At 37.7% G+C, this 16,082-nt stretch overlaps 1 protein-coding gene across 7 annotated transcripts in view; it reads left to right on the top strand.

The window, feature by feature from the left end:
* The window catches only part of MAGI2 (membrane associated guanylate kinase, WW and PDZ domain containing 2), a 1,331,631-nt gene that overhangs the window by 1,224,078 nt on the left and 91,471 nt on the right, over positions 1-16,082 (top strand). For all 7 annotated transcript variants that reach the window (XM_082399315.1, XM_082399314.1, XM_082399312.1 and 4 more), the window contains 2 exons: positions 2,746-2,941; positions 3,387-3,530. In XM_082399315.1, the coding sequence (XP_082255441.1) occupies positions 2,746-2,941; positions 3,387-3,530 (340 nt within the window). The remainder of the gene's footprint in view (positions 1-2,745; positions 2,942-3,386; positions 3,531-16,082) is intronic.

Here is a 16,082-nt window from a genome sequence, read left to right as displayed (position 1 = left end):
TTTTGCTTCAGTAATATTAAATGCTTGGAAAGTGCCCACTCCTGTTCTAGGGTCCTTTCCTGGCACTGAGGTTTCCTGGCTTAGCTGTTTGATCGTTAGTAGGTGGCTCTTTTCCAAATGAATGAAGAGATTCCATAATCTTACAGATACTAGAACCATTTTTCTAGCTGCATTTAAACATGGTCATGGTATCAGAGAGAAACTCTTTGCCTTTTTCTGGATCAGGCTACAGATGTCTCCAAGACAGCTTGTATGCCAAGCACACAGTATGAATTTCCTATTAATTCGTTTGTACAAGAAGTGCCCACCTACATGTCAAATTGAGCCAGTTTCCATGTTAAAGTGGAATAAAATAAAGTGACAATCTGCTCGCAGATTTTTATCTTATGAGTTAGGAGAAGTGAATATTTTATCCTGTCTTATTTACTCTTGAATTGGCTTCCTCCTGACACTCTGCACACCTCTACTCATTTCTCTGTCTCTTAACATCCTTTTGGTGCGTGCTCAGGAAACAAAATAATTTTAATATGAACATAAGCAAAACCCTGTTTAAGGAGAAGCATTTTTTGAAAACAACAAACAGCCCTTGTGTAATATATTCAGAAACTAAGTATAAATAGCAGAAATCACCTTCCCAGCAAAGGCAATCATCATTTACTTCTTTTAAATAGCAAGATTAGTGGAAAACATTGGAAATGGACTTCTTTCATAGACTTTGTGCACTAGATGCTGCAAGCTGGAAGCAATTCTTGAAAGGCCCACATGAGGCAAAATCCCACCGTAAGATCCCCTACCACATGGGCAGCATTTTTTGATTCTGGAACTTATTCATACCATAAAACTCTGCTAGAATTTACCATTAGCAATCTGGTTTTATCATCTCTAAAGTCTCTTTAATAGTGGAATTAATAGCTACGAAGAGTTATACTGATATACAACCTACGAACCTTTCATAAGTAAAGGAACTTTTAAGAGGCTGTTTGTTTGTTTGTTTTTAATGATCCTGAGTTTTCCTTAAAATAAAGTGTTTCACAAATTCAGAGTAACAACTTTTGCCCTAACTAGTGTATCATTCACTTAAAAGTTAACAACACTCATAAAAATTAAGTATATTTTCTTTATTAAAGAATTCTTCTTCAACATAAAATCCTGCACGTGGCACTGTTGAATGAAATGTGAATGCTCAGAGGCAGGCTTGGATGACTGCTGTTACAAGTTCTAACTGTCCCTGTTTCTAAGGCTCTGGGGAGACTCTTAACATCTCACCCTCTTCTGCTCTACCTCATGACACATCTGGTTGGAAAGGAAGCTTATAATGGATATTCCATACCAGTACCACAGAGATAATGAAAATAAAGTGACTGTGCTATAACTTAAAACAATGTGACATCTAAACCACCAAGCACACGATTTCTAAAAAGGAGCCGATACACACCAACAAATGTCACCCGGTCCAATTCCTTTTGTTTAATTCATACGTTTGCCTAGTTAAGCATCTTATTCAAAGCGTATTTTAAATAATTCTATTCTCAGAATGCACACTCTCAGTAGGTGAGTGGACAGCTTGCTGAGGTATAAAGCAAAGCCTAAATGATGCATCTCACAAAAGGAATGTGTCCCTTCTGCAAGTTAAGTAACAAATGGGAACTACTCAAAGCGTTATTAAAATAACTGCATTTCTAACCCCCTTTCAAAACCCCAAATAAACACATTTATTGCCATACACTATCAGTGTGTGAATGTGTTTTTCTAATTGACCTGTATCCCTAAGTAGGTCATTATATAGAGTGTTGTCATGGCAACAGGCAATGAACTACAGAGTTAAGTGGCCTCTATATTATGGTGCTAATTTTTTTCAGTTTATCTTATTAGTGATCCCGTAATGGTAGGTATTGGCTACTTTAGCCCTTTTTTGGCCCTGGAAACCCCTCAGTTTAGAGCAATTTGGATTCACAAAACAGAACTAAACAATTAGTTTTGGTCTCTGTATTTATTAATAACTAGAAACAAGAAATAATATCTAGAAACAAGAACAAGACAAGTGTTAGACATAAACACTTTTGCCTTTCCTTCTATCTAATGACCATGATAGTATCTGATACTAAGCCCGAGAGTTAGAGTCTCGTATTTAAACCTCTGTGTAATATGTTTCTACTTTTAGCAATGACCCAATGACTTTCTGCTTGATTTGTAGTTCGTGATTATACCTTACTTTCACTCCTTTAACCTCTGTAAGATATTCAAAAAGCCCCAAGCTAACAGGTTAAAACAGCCTTTAGTTAGATATTTATAGAGTAGTTAGAGATCACTTCAATCATGTTTTCATGAAGTAATGGATGCTGTGTGTGTGTCAGAGAGAGAGAAAAAAATTGAAACAGTTGGTTTACTGATATTAAGACAGACTGTTGTTTGGGGATGTAAGTGTGTGAGTCCCTAGATTTGCTGCAGTTGCACAGTTTTTAAATAGCAAAGTCAAAGAAGGTTATCCATAAGTCCTTTTCCACAAAGTTCTAAGTGACCATCACTTTTACCTTGATTTCCTAAGGAGCCAAATGAAAAGTATACCGTATGGCATTTGTCAAAGATTTTAAAATAATACTTATCGTTTATTGAATCTTCTCATAATCCTGAACATGAAAAGGACCACCAAGAGGTGTGGCCTCTACATGCCTGGAGGTCCTAAAGTCATTCTAATCTCCTTAGAATGCTGAGATACCAAAGCAAGTACCATTTCCATTCATTTAGTTACAGGTCAGAAGTAAAAGCAAGGCAAGATGTGAAACCAGATATCCGACAGCCTCCGTTCACGGACTACAGGCAGCCCCCACTGGACTACCGGCAGCCCCCAGGAGGGGACTATCTGCAAGCCCCGCCCTTGGACTACAGGCAGCCCTCCCCTGACACCAGGCAGTTCCCTCTGTCAGACTACAGGCAGCCCCAGGTACCTCAAACATCCCGGTGCATTTATTTCATGTTTCCAATCAGCAGACCTGTCATTCACACACACACACGCAACTCTGGTGCATTTATTTATGGTGCTCAACAGCAGTGAATGAGAAAATTCCAAGGAGAGATAATATCACCCAGGCCTATATGCAATGGTTACATGTTTGCCAAGTAAACAGATGAGTACTAAAGGATGAGTACCAAAGTAAACAAGCTACCCAGCAATTCTTTTAATGACTGAGGAAACTGTGTTCCGATCTGCTCAGACCTTTGGAATCGTGTCTTGCATTTTGCTAGATGGTGAAATCACATGACTCCTCACGATATCGTGTCAGTTGGAACACATTAACTATGAGAGAGAAGGAGAACAGAGGGACAGACCGTGGAAGCTTCTCTGATATTAAACAATTGTTTATTCCATTTTCTCCCCAACCCCAAAGGATTTTGATTATTTCACTGTGGACATGGAGAAAGGAGCCAAAGGATTTGGATTCAGCATTCGTGGAGGAAGGGAGTACAAAATGGATTTGTACGTGTTGAGATTGGCAGAAGATGGGCCAGCAATAAGAAATGGAAGGATGAGGGTAAGAATGTTCTCTTTTTATAGAATCGCTTAATTCTGAAAGAAACGCTCATTGCGGTGTTGGAGGAGCAGTGAGACCTGCTGTTAAGCAAACTGACTTGTTGCAGGTGTTGCCTTCTTTCCATTTCATGATCCGGTTTTCTAAAGGTTTGCCCATTGTTTAAGAATTATCTCTCATTTTCCTTCTTATGGCTTCTAATTGAAAACTCTCAAGATGGTGTTTTTTATATATATATATATATATATATATATATATATATATATATATATATATATATATATATATATATGTGTATATATATATACGTTTCTCTAAAGAACAAACTAAAGAAAACAAAGTAAAGAAATCTAAGAAATAGCTTGAAATGGAAACATGGCTGCATAATTTTTTGCCTGGTTTGAGGATTCAGTTTTTATCCGAGATTGAATCTTTTGAAATTTGTTTTTAGTTTCATGCTTTTTTCTTCACATGGTTTTGTGTTTCTTTGGGACTACTTCTTTTGAGTTGACTGGCTTTGGCTTTGACGTTGGGCAGAAAGAAGCAGGAGAAAGGGGAATGAGGCTTCTTGGATACATGTTGTCCTTAAAAATGGTAGCAGTCAAAAATTTTCCAATTAGAGTTTAAGCTGAGGGTGGATTTTTAATGTAATCGTTACTTTGAGGCATCTGGTTGACGCATAACTGATTCTTCCTCTAAAGGTACAAAACAAAACTTGATAACAATACCGAACATTAGTCAGTCTTTCTCTATAAAGTGTCATCTAGTAAGCGCATAAAAAAGGTTAGTTATTATAAATAAAATCTAGAATTATTCTTGTCCTCCCTCCTTGCTCTTTAAGTTAATACAGAAAAGCTGTGGTTCTTGGGTTCTAGAGCTTCAGATTCTTGTGCTGAGTTTCACCAACCGATTGCTCCTGTCAGTAGAATGCAACTGTTATTCCTACCACCCAGTCTGCCATTTCTGTAGTCTCATTTCCGAGTCAGTGAATCATCCATGGTGCAGAAGTAGAAAGTGTAAATGTGTCTATTTTTCTCCATGCCTTTACAATCCTTTGACAACTGGGAAGGATCCAAGTTGGAATTTGAACCCAGGCAAGGCTGACTCAAGAGAATGACAGTCCCCGCCTTGATCCAGCACCAGCCTCCTCTTACCCCTTCTACATGTGGTTTTAGAATAGGTCTCTACATGGTTTCTTGGCTCCCAGTTCCCACTTTCTTAACGTGCTGCAAAGCCAACTCACAAGTGGTTCAATAGAACAAAATTAATCTTTGCAGTGCAGCTGAAAACAACACAGCACACAAGCCATGAGTGAGATGACCAGAGCCCTGTGAGAGGGGACCTCCCCTTACCCCACAAGTGTATTTTAGAGGTGTGGGTTCCAAACGGTGGCCACAATTTATAACAAATGGTCTAAATGGCTAATCAATATATTCAGTTCTCCCAAAGCATAGAAGCCTAAATATAGAAGTATTCTTACGTAAAAAGAATATTCTTTCTTATAAAATTTAAGCCAGAGCAGTAGTTCTCAGTGTGGTCCCTGACATCAGCATCCCCTGGGAATGTGTTAGAAATGCAGATTCTCCAGCCCCCGTCGCAGACCTACTGAATCAGAAACTCTAGGAGTGAGGCCACCAGGCTGTGTTTGTGTGATCCGCCTCCAGGTGAATCTGGTACAAGCTGAAGTTTGGGAACCACTGAGCTAAAGGGAAGCTGTCATGACGTAGGTACGGCACAGTTAGGACGTGTGTGGCTCAGGCTTTGTTCACTCCCCCTAGATCCTGTGCAGGGAGTTTTCCATCCTGTTCCAGTGGTTTACCTCAGGTCCTTAAGTCCATGGAAACACAGATTTAGAATTCTGTAGGCAGGTGCTCAATTTTAGGAAAGATGCTTTTTCTTCTGGCAGGTGATAAAAATGAGTCCTCTACCTGGGTTTCGGAAAATGGTATTTTCACTTCTTGTCAAAGATTATAGAAATAAGCAATATTTCACCATTTTCCATGTCATTTTTACAAAGCAACGCATTCTTTCTGTGTACAAGCTGTCCAAAAGGAGTTATTATGGCCAGTTTTAGATATTATGGGTGTTTATTTTGGACTACTATATATATATCTCTCTAGTTTTTAATTCTCAAAGAAAACAAGTCACTTGAAAGTCACAGAAATTCTGTGGATCAGATTTTACTGTTTGATTTTATCTCTGATCTTTAAAATAAGGCTAGGAACTTGGCAGGGATGAATGGATGACTTTTTTCTGCTTTTAAGGGTTATACTTAATATTCAGATGTTTTGGTTTTTTTTTTTTTTAAGTTTATTTATTTTATTTATTTATTTTTGGCTGTGTTGGGTCTTTGTTGCTGCGCGGGGGCTTTCTCTAGTTGTGGCCAGCGGGGGCTACTCTTCGTTGAGGTGTGAGGGCTTCTCATTGCGGTGGCTTCTCTTGTTGCGGAGCACGGGCTCTAGGTGTGCAGGCTTCAATAGCTGTGGCTTGCGGGCTCTAGAGCACAGGCTCAGTAGTTGTGGCGCTCGGACTGAGTTGCTCCGCCACATGTGGGATCTTCCCGGACCAGGGCTCGAACCCGTGTCGCCTGCATTGGCAGGCGGATTCTTAACCACTGCGCCACCAGGGAGGCCCTCTTTTGGGTTTTTGTTACTCATGGATTCTTATGGCATCAACGGAGAACTTGTCTAGGGTGACAAACTCCATGTCAGGGAAGGAAACTACTTCATCCTGTAAGTTCAAAGGTGCTACTAGATAATACAAACGTACCAACTACTGTTTGAATTTGATAAATATTTTGTATCTGTAGAGCTAAAGATCAACAGTTGTTCTTGATCATAGCACATAACTAATTCAGATCTTGTTTTCATGTTTATTATCAAATTTAATCATTTCAAGCTAATCTTTTCTACCTTCATTAGTACTTACTAATTAGCGATAACCTTTAATTCACAGATGTGTTTAAATTATTTCAGCAAGGACCAGGATAGATTAATATTTGCATGACTCAATGGTTTGATTACTTTAATGCATAAACTCGATAACATGTAGATTACCAATTTGGGAATTTAACAATGAAAATAATTAGGAACTTATTATAAAATTCCCCCTTGATACCGTTGTTGCCCAGATACGTATAGATCTTAAATATCTGTGCAGATGATGTTTATAAGGCAGCTGTTCACTCCATGGCTATTATGGCTTGGTTCATAAAGTTCTAAGACTTCTGAGAAAAGTAGGTGAACTAGACATTCACAGGTTACATTAAAAATAAGCCCAAGAAGAAGAGAAGCTAGCACCAGGTCCTTCCCAACCTTTAAAACACTCAGGCATGTTTCTCCCTGTTAATTGCGATTCCTTCACCTTCAGTCTTAATGCATTATTGCCTCTGTGCCCAAACTAAACACACACTTTGTGATCAAGTAAGTTTGGAACACACTGTAGAGTTTTGTTTTGTCTTGTTTTTCCTTTTTTCATGTTCAGACACAGAAGGGAAAAGCCAGGAAGTGCCTGGCAATAGCAGGGTGTCTTAAGCTCAGTACAGTAAAATTGCCCAACTCAGAATTACTACACAAGAGCTGGGTGATTCTGAAAAGTCATTTCATGTAACAGTTAATGAATTACTGTGCCCGTGGATTAGGGCTGTAAGTAGCACTAGTTTTGAACACTGAGTTAGTGCACCAGATGTTATTCTCTGAATCTGAGACTTTTCCTGGATCTTTTATGCTAGTCTTGGTTGTAGGACAGTGATGGTATGCGCCTGTTTAGTAGTACAAGACTTTGCTAAGATTACAGAGAAAACCAGGTAAATCGGATGTCAGAGGAGGTGGCTAACAGAGGTGTAAAAACATCCCTCTCACAGTGGGAATGCTAAGAAGTGATGGCACAGATATGTATTTTTAAAGCATGTCTTTTGGCATCCAACTGATATCCTAGGCATCCAAGAGAAATACCAAAGTTCTGCCCACCTCAGGTGTTCTTTTATGGATCTGGTGAGGGACACGTAGGCATATCCCAAAAGTGAGTCCCAGGTGAATGATCTCACTCTAGTCTTTCTGGGCACCTGCAGCAGAGAGAAAAATCTTAGCAGAGATCTTTGGAAAGTTAGACTGTCTGACTTTCACATTGATTAATAAGTACTCCCACAGAACATGAATTATTTTTTTCCTCCTCCTCGGAAAGTATTGTATGTTTACTCAATTTTTTTGTTAAATAAATACTTTCTTTCCACTTGAGGAAACAAGTATCCTGATAAGGTATCCTGATAAGGTCAATGGGTTCCCTCAAAGTATGAGAACGTACCGACAGCAAACCACAATCAGAAAATAGTGGGGAAAAAAATGGCTCCTTCTGAGGGTCAGATTTACAAGCCAAGTCTAGATACAGGGGAGAGGATAAGAAAATCTTTTTCAGAAGATCAATTCAATGCTTATTTAAAAGAGAGATTCTAGAACCTCCTTTATCAGAAACATATAAACGTAACAATAAATGAATTTAAAGATTTACTAAAAATATGACTATTTTGATCCCTTCTAAACCCTCAGCCCTGCTCTCAACCTCCAAAATAAGCAAACATGATGCATTTGCTTTATTAAATTTAGAAACATCAATTCACTTTGTTGAACCTCAGTGCCTATAAAATAGGAAGAATTATATCTACCATATAGAGTTGTTGGGAGGATCTGAGCAGTTTTTCAGGTGGTATAATTGATTTTTCTTTTTTTTTTAAATAAATTTATTCATTTTATTTATTTATTTTTGGCTGCGTTGGGTCTTTGTTGCTGTGCACAGGCTTTCTCTAGTTGTGGCGAGCAGAGGCTACTCTTCCTTGCGTGGGCTTCTCATTGCCGTGGCTTCTCTTGTTGTGGAGCACGGGCTCTAGGCGTGCAGGCTTCAGTAGTTGTGGCACGCGGGCTCAGTAGTTGTGGCACACGGGCTTAGTTGCTCCGCTGCATGTGGGATCTTCCCGGACCAGGGCTCGAACCCGTGTCTCCTGCATTGGCAGGCGGATTCTTAACCACTGCGCCACTAGGGAAGCCCTGATTTTTCTTATTAAGACAAAGAAGTGAGGTATTAATTTGTGAGTGACTTATGATATTGAGAGAGGGACTTAGATATTATGACATGTCATGAAATAGAACTTGAATAGAATAATGCAATTAGAATAAACACCAAGAAAAACAATGTGAAACATAATTACATGAAATATTCACTTCATAAAAAAAAGTAGAGAGTAGCAAGTTTTGACTTTAATTAGTAGCTAGTGTTTCAACATCAATTAATACTGTGTAATAAACGTTAAAGAGACAAAACAAAACACAATCTGTAAATGTAGAAAATAAGGGGAATGGGAAATAGAAAGATAATCGTCTTGTCTGATTGCTTTTCCTCAGTCATTCAAGAAGGCTAATATCAGACGAGAAACACAAATGACATTCAGATTTCAAGGAAAAGTGTAAGAAAGTATTAGAAAATAGTAATGGATCTGTTTTAAAAAGAAGACTTTTTAAGTTTGTAAAATAGTCTAATAAAGTTGAGAGGGATAAAATTTTCATAACTGATGAATAAATCTCTGCCACAACACTCTTAGGGACATAATCTAATTAAAAACTGAGAATAAGGGCTTCCCTGGTGGCGCAGTGGTTGAGAATCTGCCTGCCAATGCAGGGGACACGGGTTCGAGCCCTGGTCTGGGAGGATCCCACATGCCGCGGAGCAACTAGGCCCGTGAGCCACAACTACTGAGCCTGCGTGTCTGGAGCCTGTGCTCCGCAACAAGAGAGGCCGCGACAGTGAGAGGCCCGCGCACCGCGATGATGAAGAGTGACCCCGCTTGCTGCAACTGGAGAAAGCCCTCACACAGAAACGAAGACCCAACACAGCCAAAAATAAATTAATTAATTAATTAATTAATTAAAAATGCAACTGCGGGGAAAAAAAAACTTAAAAAAAAAAAGTTTAAAAAAAAAAACTGAGAATAAATAGAAAACACAGGCAAAGAATAATGAACATATGAAGTAATTTACTGGTGAAGCTTCCTAAGAAATCAGGAGACTTCTGGAGGGAAGGGATAGTAGTTCTAAAAGTGCTTAAATAAAAATTGAGAGTTGAGTTAAAAGACATCTGAAAGGAGATCAAGTTTGCTCTTGGAAAGGTATTTTCCTGTTTCCATAAAAGTATAATATTTTCCCATTTCCATAAAATATTTTTTTATTTTAAAGAAAGAACATAACTTTTTAACTTCATCACCTTAATAACTGTGTAACAGCTGTCTATGCCTACTTAGCATTGCATAAACTTTGGTATAAAATGGTTTATCTTCTTCCTGAAACTTACATGACACAAAAGTCAGCCTGCAGTGGGCCTTGGAATCACCAACAACATTTTGTAAGACTGAATAATGTGTGAAAAAGATATTTACTGCTTATCCATCTTTTTCTTTTTTCCATTTTTTTTTTTTTTTTAATGAAAAGGAAAATTCCCCGATGGCAGCTTCTTTTAAATTTGTCACTTCTCCTTCTGTGGTCCAGACATGACTAACCTGTGACTACAGAATAAAAGTATTCTGTTTTATATTGTTTTTATTAAACAGAAAACCATTTAGAAGAATATTTCTAACGTATGTAATGGTATATATGCTAACAGTGATTCAAGCACCCATGAACCCTTAGCCCAGTTAAAAAAAAAAAATCTCCAGTCTCCTATGATTCCATTCTCCTCCCACTCTCCAGCCTCCAGAAGTAACCAGCACCCTAAATATTGTCATTCCTTTTCGTCTCGCCACATATGTATGTACCTCTTAACTATATCACTTAGTTTTGCACACTTAATGAACTTTATATGAATGAATCATACTATGTATGATACTATACAACTATATATATGTTCTTCTCTGTGGTTTGATTTTTATACTTTATGTTCATAACACTCATCCAAGTTGATGTATGAAGCTGTAAATTATTCCATGTTACGAATATGCTACAGTCTATGTTAGTTATCTATGGAGAGTTGAAGTTTTCTCTATTAGTGGACATTGGGTTGTTTCCAGTTTTTTTGCAACTAATACTATCCTTGTACATATTTCCTGCTGCACATATGCAAGAAGTTCTGTAGACTAGACTATATATCTAGGAGAGCGTATATTTAACTTAACTAAATAACGCAGAAGTATTTTCCTAGGTGGTTGTACAAATTTATACTCATACCAGCAATGTGAAAGTTTCCATTACGACACATCCTCACAAGATTTGTATTTCAGACTTTTAAATTCTTATTCTGGTAGGTAGGAAATGACATATCGTTAAGGTTTAAATTTGCATTTCTTGATTACAAATAATATTCATCATTTTTCCTTAGGTTTACTGGACTTTCTTATTCCCTCTTAAATAAAGATGCCTCTTCATATCTTTTCCCCATCTTCTGTTAAATCATTCCTTCTTTTCATATTGATTTTAGAAGTGTTTGTATGTTCCTGGTGATAGTTTTTCATGTTGCAAATACTTTACCCCAGCTTATGGCTTGTAGTTTCACCTTCTTTATGACGCCCTTTGATAAACAGAAGGTCTTAATTTTAGTGTAATTGACTTAATCAACCTTTTCCTTTATAGTTTCTGCTTTCTGTGTCATCTTTGAAACATCATTTCCCAACTCATATTCTTAAAGATTCCCTACATCTTCTTTTAAAAGTTTTATAGTTTTGCTTTTTCATATCTGTCTTTAATTACCTAGAATTGATTCCTCTGTGTAGTACAAGGAAGAAATACAATTTCAGTTTTTCCAGATGGATAACCACCTGTCACAGCAACATTTATTGGATATCCTCTCATTTCCCCACAATCTGCAATGACAGCTCCATAATAATTAAAATTTCTATAAACTCAATGGTCTGTTTATAGAGTCCTTATACTGTTCTACTGGTCTATTTGTCTATACCTACATCAATACTATACTCATCTGCCTTTTAATAAGTCTTGAGTTTTGATGGAGAAACTGCCTGTTCCCTCATCCCCAGACACACATCTTAATTCTTCAGGAGTGTTTGAATGTTCTTGGGCCTTTGCCCTTCCATATAAAATTTTAGAAGTTTCTTGTCCTATTGGGAATTTTATTGGAATTGCTTAGAATCCATAAATAAATGTGGACAAACTTACATCTTTATAATATTGAGTCTTTCTATCTGTGAACATGATATAATCCATTTATTTAGATTTTCCATAAACTGCTTAAATAAAGTCTCATAGTTTTTTCCATAACATACCTGTAAATATTTTGCTAGATTGATTCTAGGCATTTGCATGTTTTACTTTTACTCTTGTATTTTAATGTAATATTGAAATTAACTGTTACCAGTGAAAAGAAAGACAATTGATTTCTATATATTGATCAATTATATCATGCAAAATTACTAAACTCTCATTACTTCAAATAAGTTATCTGTAACTTCCTCTGGATTTTCTACATAGATAATCACATTTTCTGCAAATAATGAGAATTCTATGTCTTCCTTTTAAGTCTTTTTATTTCTTTTTCTTATTTTACTGCATTTACTTGGTTTTCAGTATGATGCTGAATAGAAGTGGTCAAACAAGCCCTCTTATTTTATTTCTAATCTTAAAGGGAATGCTTTCACCATTAAACATAATGTTGACTGAGTTTATATAAATAGCCTTTATCAGATTAAGAATGTTCCATTCTATTACTAGTTTGCTAGAGAGTTAATTATGAATACATGTTGAATTTTATGTACTATTTCTGCATCCATAGAAAGTATATGATCTCTTTCCTTTAATAGGCTAATTAACATGATTAAGAATATTATTAGTATATTAATGGATTTTTATGTTAAATCATTCTTGATTTCCTCAGATAAGCTATACTTATTCATGATGATCTTTTTTATGCATTGCTCAATTCAGTTTTCTGTTATTTCCTTTAAGATATTAGCAGCTATGTTCGTAAGATTAACCTGTAATTTTCTTTTCTTGTAGTGTTGGTGAATGATTTCAACATTAGTGTTATACTAGCCTTATAAAGTGAGAAAGAATAATGGCTTTTGTTATTGGCATTGCTGTTGTTATCTGGAGAAGTTTAAGTTAAGAATTTTCCTTGAATGTTTGGTAGAACGCACCTGTAAATCCATCCAGGTCTGGTATATTTTCTTTGTGTGAAAATTTTAAACCACATCACATTTCTATAATAATTAGGGTATTCTTCAGATTTTCTATTTCTTCTTGGGTCAATTCTGATAAATTTCTTTTTTTCTCTTTTTTTTTTCTTTTTTTCTGATAATTTATTTCATCTTAGTTTTCAAAGTTTTTATAATATTATCTTATTATATTTTTAATATTTAAAGCATTTTTATTTATGTTCCTTTCTCATTTATTTGACTATTGTTTATTTGTGTATTCTTTCTGTTTTTCTTTATTAATCATGCCAGAGATTTGTCCATTTTTTATTCTTTTAAAGAACCAGCTTACATATTTTATTCTCTTGCTTATTCATTTGTTTTTATATTTAATATTTCTCTGCCTCCATTTTCTTTGGGTTTACTGTGTTCTTATTTTTCTTTCTCCTTAAGTTGGATGCTTAGCTCAGTACTTCTGAAGTTTTCTTTATTTCTATTAATGTATGAATTTAAGGCTGTAGTTTCGATATGTAGTATGTTCATTATTTTAAGTTCTAAATATATTCTAATTTCCACTATGATGCATTCCACTATTTCTTCTTTGATGCATGGATTATTTAGAAGGTGTTTTTGGTTTTTATTCCTAAAAGTATGGGGATTTTCTGGTTAGTTGTCTATCCTTGATTTCTAGTGTAATTCCATTGCTATCAGAGAATATATTCTATATGATTTCAATCTTTCAAATGTATTGTGGCTTACTCTTTGGCTTTACATGTATTCAGTTTTTTGTATATGATCCGTGTGTGCTTGAAAAGAATGTGCATTCTGTAATTACTGAGTGCAGTATTCTATAGATGTATTCATTGGATAAAGCTTGATTATTGTATTATTCAAATATTCTATATTCTTACTAATTTCTATGTATTTGATCTATTAAATATTGATCTAGGTACTTTAAAAGTTTTTTTGTTAAAGATCTTGGAAATTTTTCTTCGATCTGTCAAGCTTTACTTTGTATGTTTTAAAGCCATGTTATTTGGTATATTTTCCAGATGAGTTGAGTCTTTTATCATTTTGCAGCGACCTACCACATCTCTGTCAATACTTTTTACTTTCAAGTCTGTTTTGTCTGATATTAGTAAGGATACCTTTCAACCTTTCTGTGTCCTTATAATATATGTGTTTCTCTGGTCTATGTAGCTATTTTTCTATTTTTTTAACGGTATGTCTTAACTAGATCATTTTAGTCAATTTATATTAATTTTGATTACTAATATTTTTATTTATTTCTATCACTTTATTCTGTCCCTTTTCTGTCTCGCTCTTCTTATTCTTTTTACCTTACTTTGAATAGTCTGGGTTTCCAGTCCATGCAGGTGTCTCCTATTAGACTCCTCGTTCGTAGCCCCAAGCTGTATTTTCTATCCTTGATGTCCATCCATCACAATGGAAACTCAGGTTTCCCAGGAGAAGGTAAAGCTCCCTTTGGCATTTGTTTGCCTTCCAGGAGTCCTACATTCACTTGTTTTTGGCATCAGAGGATTCTTTAGTTTCTTGCCTGTTCAGCAATGGTAAGGTTATTCGGGGTAACCCACCATATTGCTAGAAACAGAAGTTTGTGTCACATTTACCTTTAATAACCAAATTATGGTTGCTAAAACTATATCCAGTCTTAGAGCTGGCAATTAGTCTCCCTCTCACAGTGTCTTCGTGTAGGAGCCCCAGAGGGCAACCTACATGTGCCGGCTGCCGTCACTCTGTAGCCTGTCTTCCTCTCCAACTCCAGTTCCACTGGTGAGGGTCCCCTGCCCACAAAGCCACTGATGAGCTCTTGCTACAGCCCTGCCTGAGGCCTCCACAGCTTGGGCCTTGGGTGGGCCCAAGGTGTCCAGACCCTGTGATGCACACACTACTGGGTCCTGGGCAGAGAGAATTATGGTCTCCTCCTCACCCTCTGCCACACTTTGCCTCCTCAGCACTGTAGCAGCTCTGCTTGGCCCACAATCTCACAAAGGTGAGGGGTGGTCACAAACTCACTGCCTGCAGCGACCAGGCAGGGAACATACACAAGTGAAGAGTGGAGGGCCCGGACTTCCCTGGTGGCGCAGAGGTTAAGAAGCCGCCTGCCAATGCAGGGGACACGGGTTCGAGCCCTGGTCCGGGAAGATCCCACATGCCGCGGAGCAACTGGGCCCGTGAGCCACAGCTACTGAGCCTGCACTGTAGAGCCCGTGGGGCACAACTACTGAGCCCACGTGCCACAACTACTGAAGCCTGTGCGCCTAGAGCCCGTGCTCCACAAGAGAAGCCACCGCAGTGAGAAGCCCGCGCACCGCAAAGAAGAGTAGTCCGTGCTCACCAGAACTAAAGAAAGCTTGTGTGCAGCAACGAAGACCCAAAACAGCCAAAAATAAATTTAAAAAAAAAAGAGTGGAGGGCCCTCGACCCTCCTGAGGAGCAGTCTCTACTACCCAGGCCAACGGTGGATCCATGGGAACTCTGGCTTCCTTCTTTTAAGTCTTTGAATTTTCAAGAGAAAGCAAAAATCTGTATTTTAAAGAATTAACCAGATTTGAAAAAAAATTTTTTTCACTTAAAAAAGCTGCACAGGCCAAACAAACAAGTCTGTAGACAATGTGAGGTTCACAGCTACACCATTTCTGTCATCTGTTGTAAACAGATCCTAGAGCAAGGGGAAGGCGGAATGGCTGAGGGCAGGGAGGGGAAAGCAGCTCCTATACCAGCAGGGTCTGGGGACCCAGCACAGGCAATCAGAAGTGCTCTAGTGTGCACTGGTGTACTTTTAGGAGAGACTAATGCAGAAATGCTTGAAATGCCTCCGAAATGTGCATGGTGAGGAAAATCTATGTAAAATTTTAGTCTTGTGCCTCCTCTTTGTATTTGAAATTTTAAAGATGGTTTTCACTCCTAGAAAACTTATTTTGATGGCCCAGATTACTTCGTGTTTGTCATTTCCCACCAGATCTTAGAGAAATCACTTCTGGGAGGGGACACATTTAGTAGTGTGCAGATTCCTGGTGACCACTCAGAAGAATCCCACCTTATCTTCCACAGACTGAGTTGCTTGTCTGGCCCATGAATGTGTGGGCCTGCCAGCTGCCTGAATTTGGGGAGGAGCCCTTTTCACATCTTGCTCATATCCCGTCACTGGGTTTGAATGGCATGACATACCGTCTTGAATGAGTGTGCCCTCGAGTGAGGAAAAACAAAACAGGGAGGCTGTCTCCCTTAGCAACAAGAGACTCTCACACAGAATTTCCCAGTGCGGGAGAAAGTTGGGTTAAAAATAGTGAGATACACCTATCCATGGGCCTATCTCAGTTTGAAGAGTCTATCTCTGGTCATTGACATACATTTAAGAACTACATTCACGGGACTTCCCTGGCGGTCCAGTGGTTAAGACTCCGCCT

Source organism: Balaenoptera borealis, assembly GCF_965194805.1.
Source record: "Balaenoptera borealis genome assembly, chromosome: 7".
NCBI classification, from domain to species: domain Eukaryota; kingdom Metazoa; phylum Chordata; class Mammalia; order Artiodactyla; family Balaenopteridae; genus Balaenoptera; species Balaenoptera borealis.
This window is presented reverse-complemented; position numbering and strand designations above follow the sequence as displayed.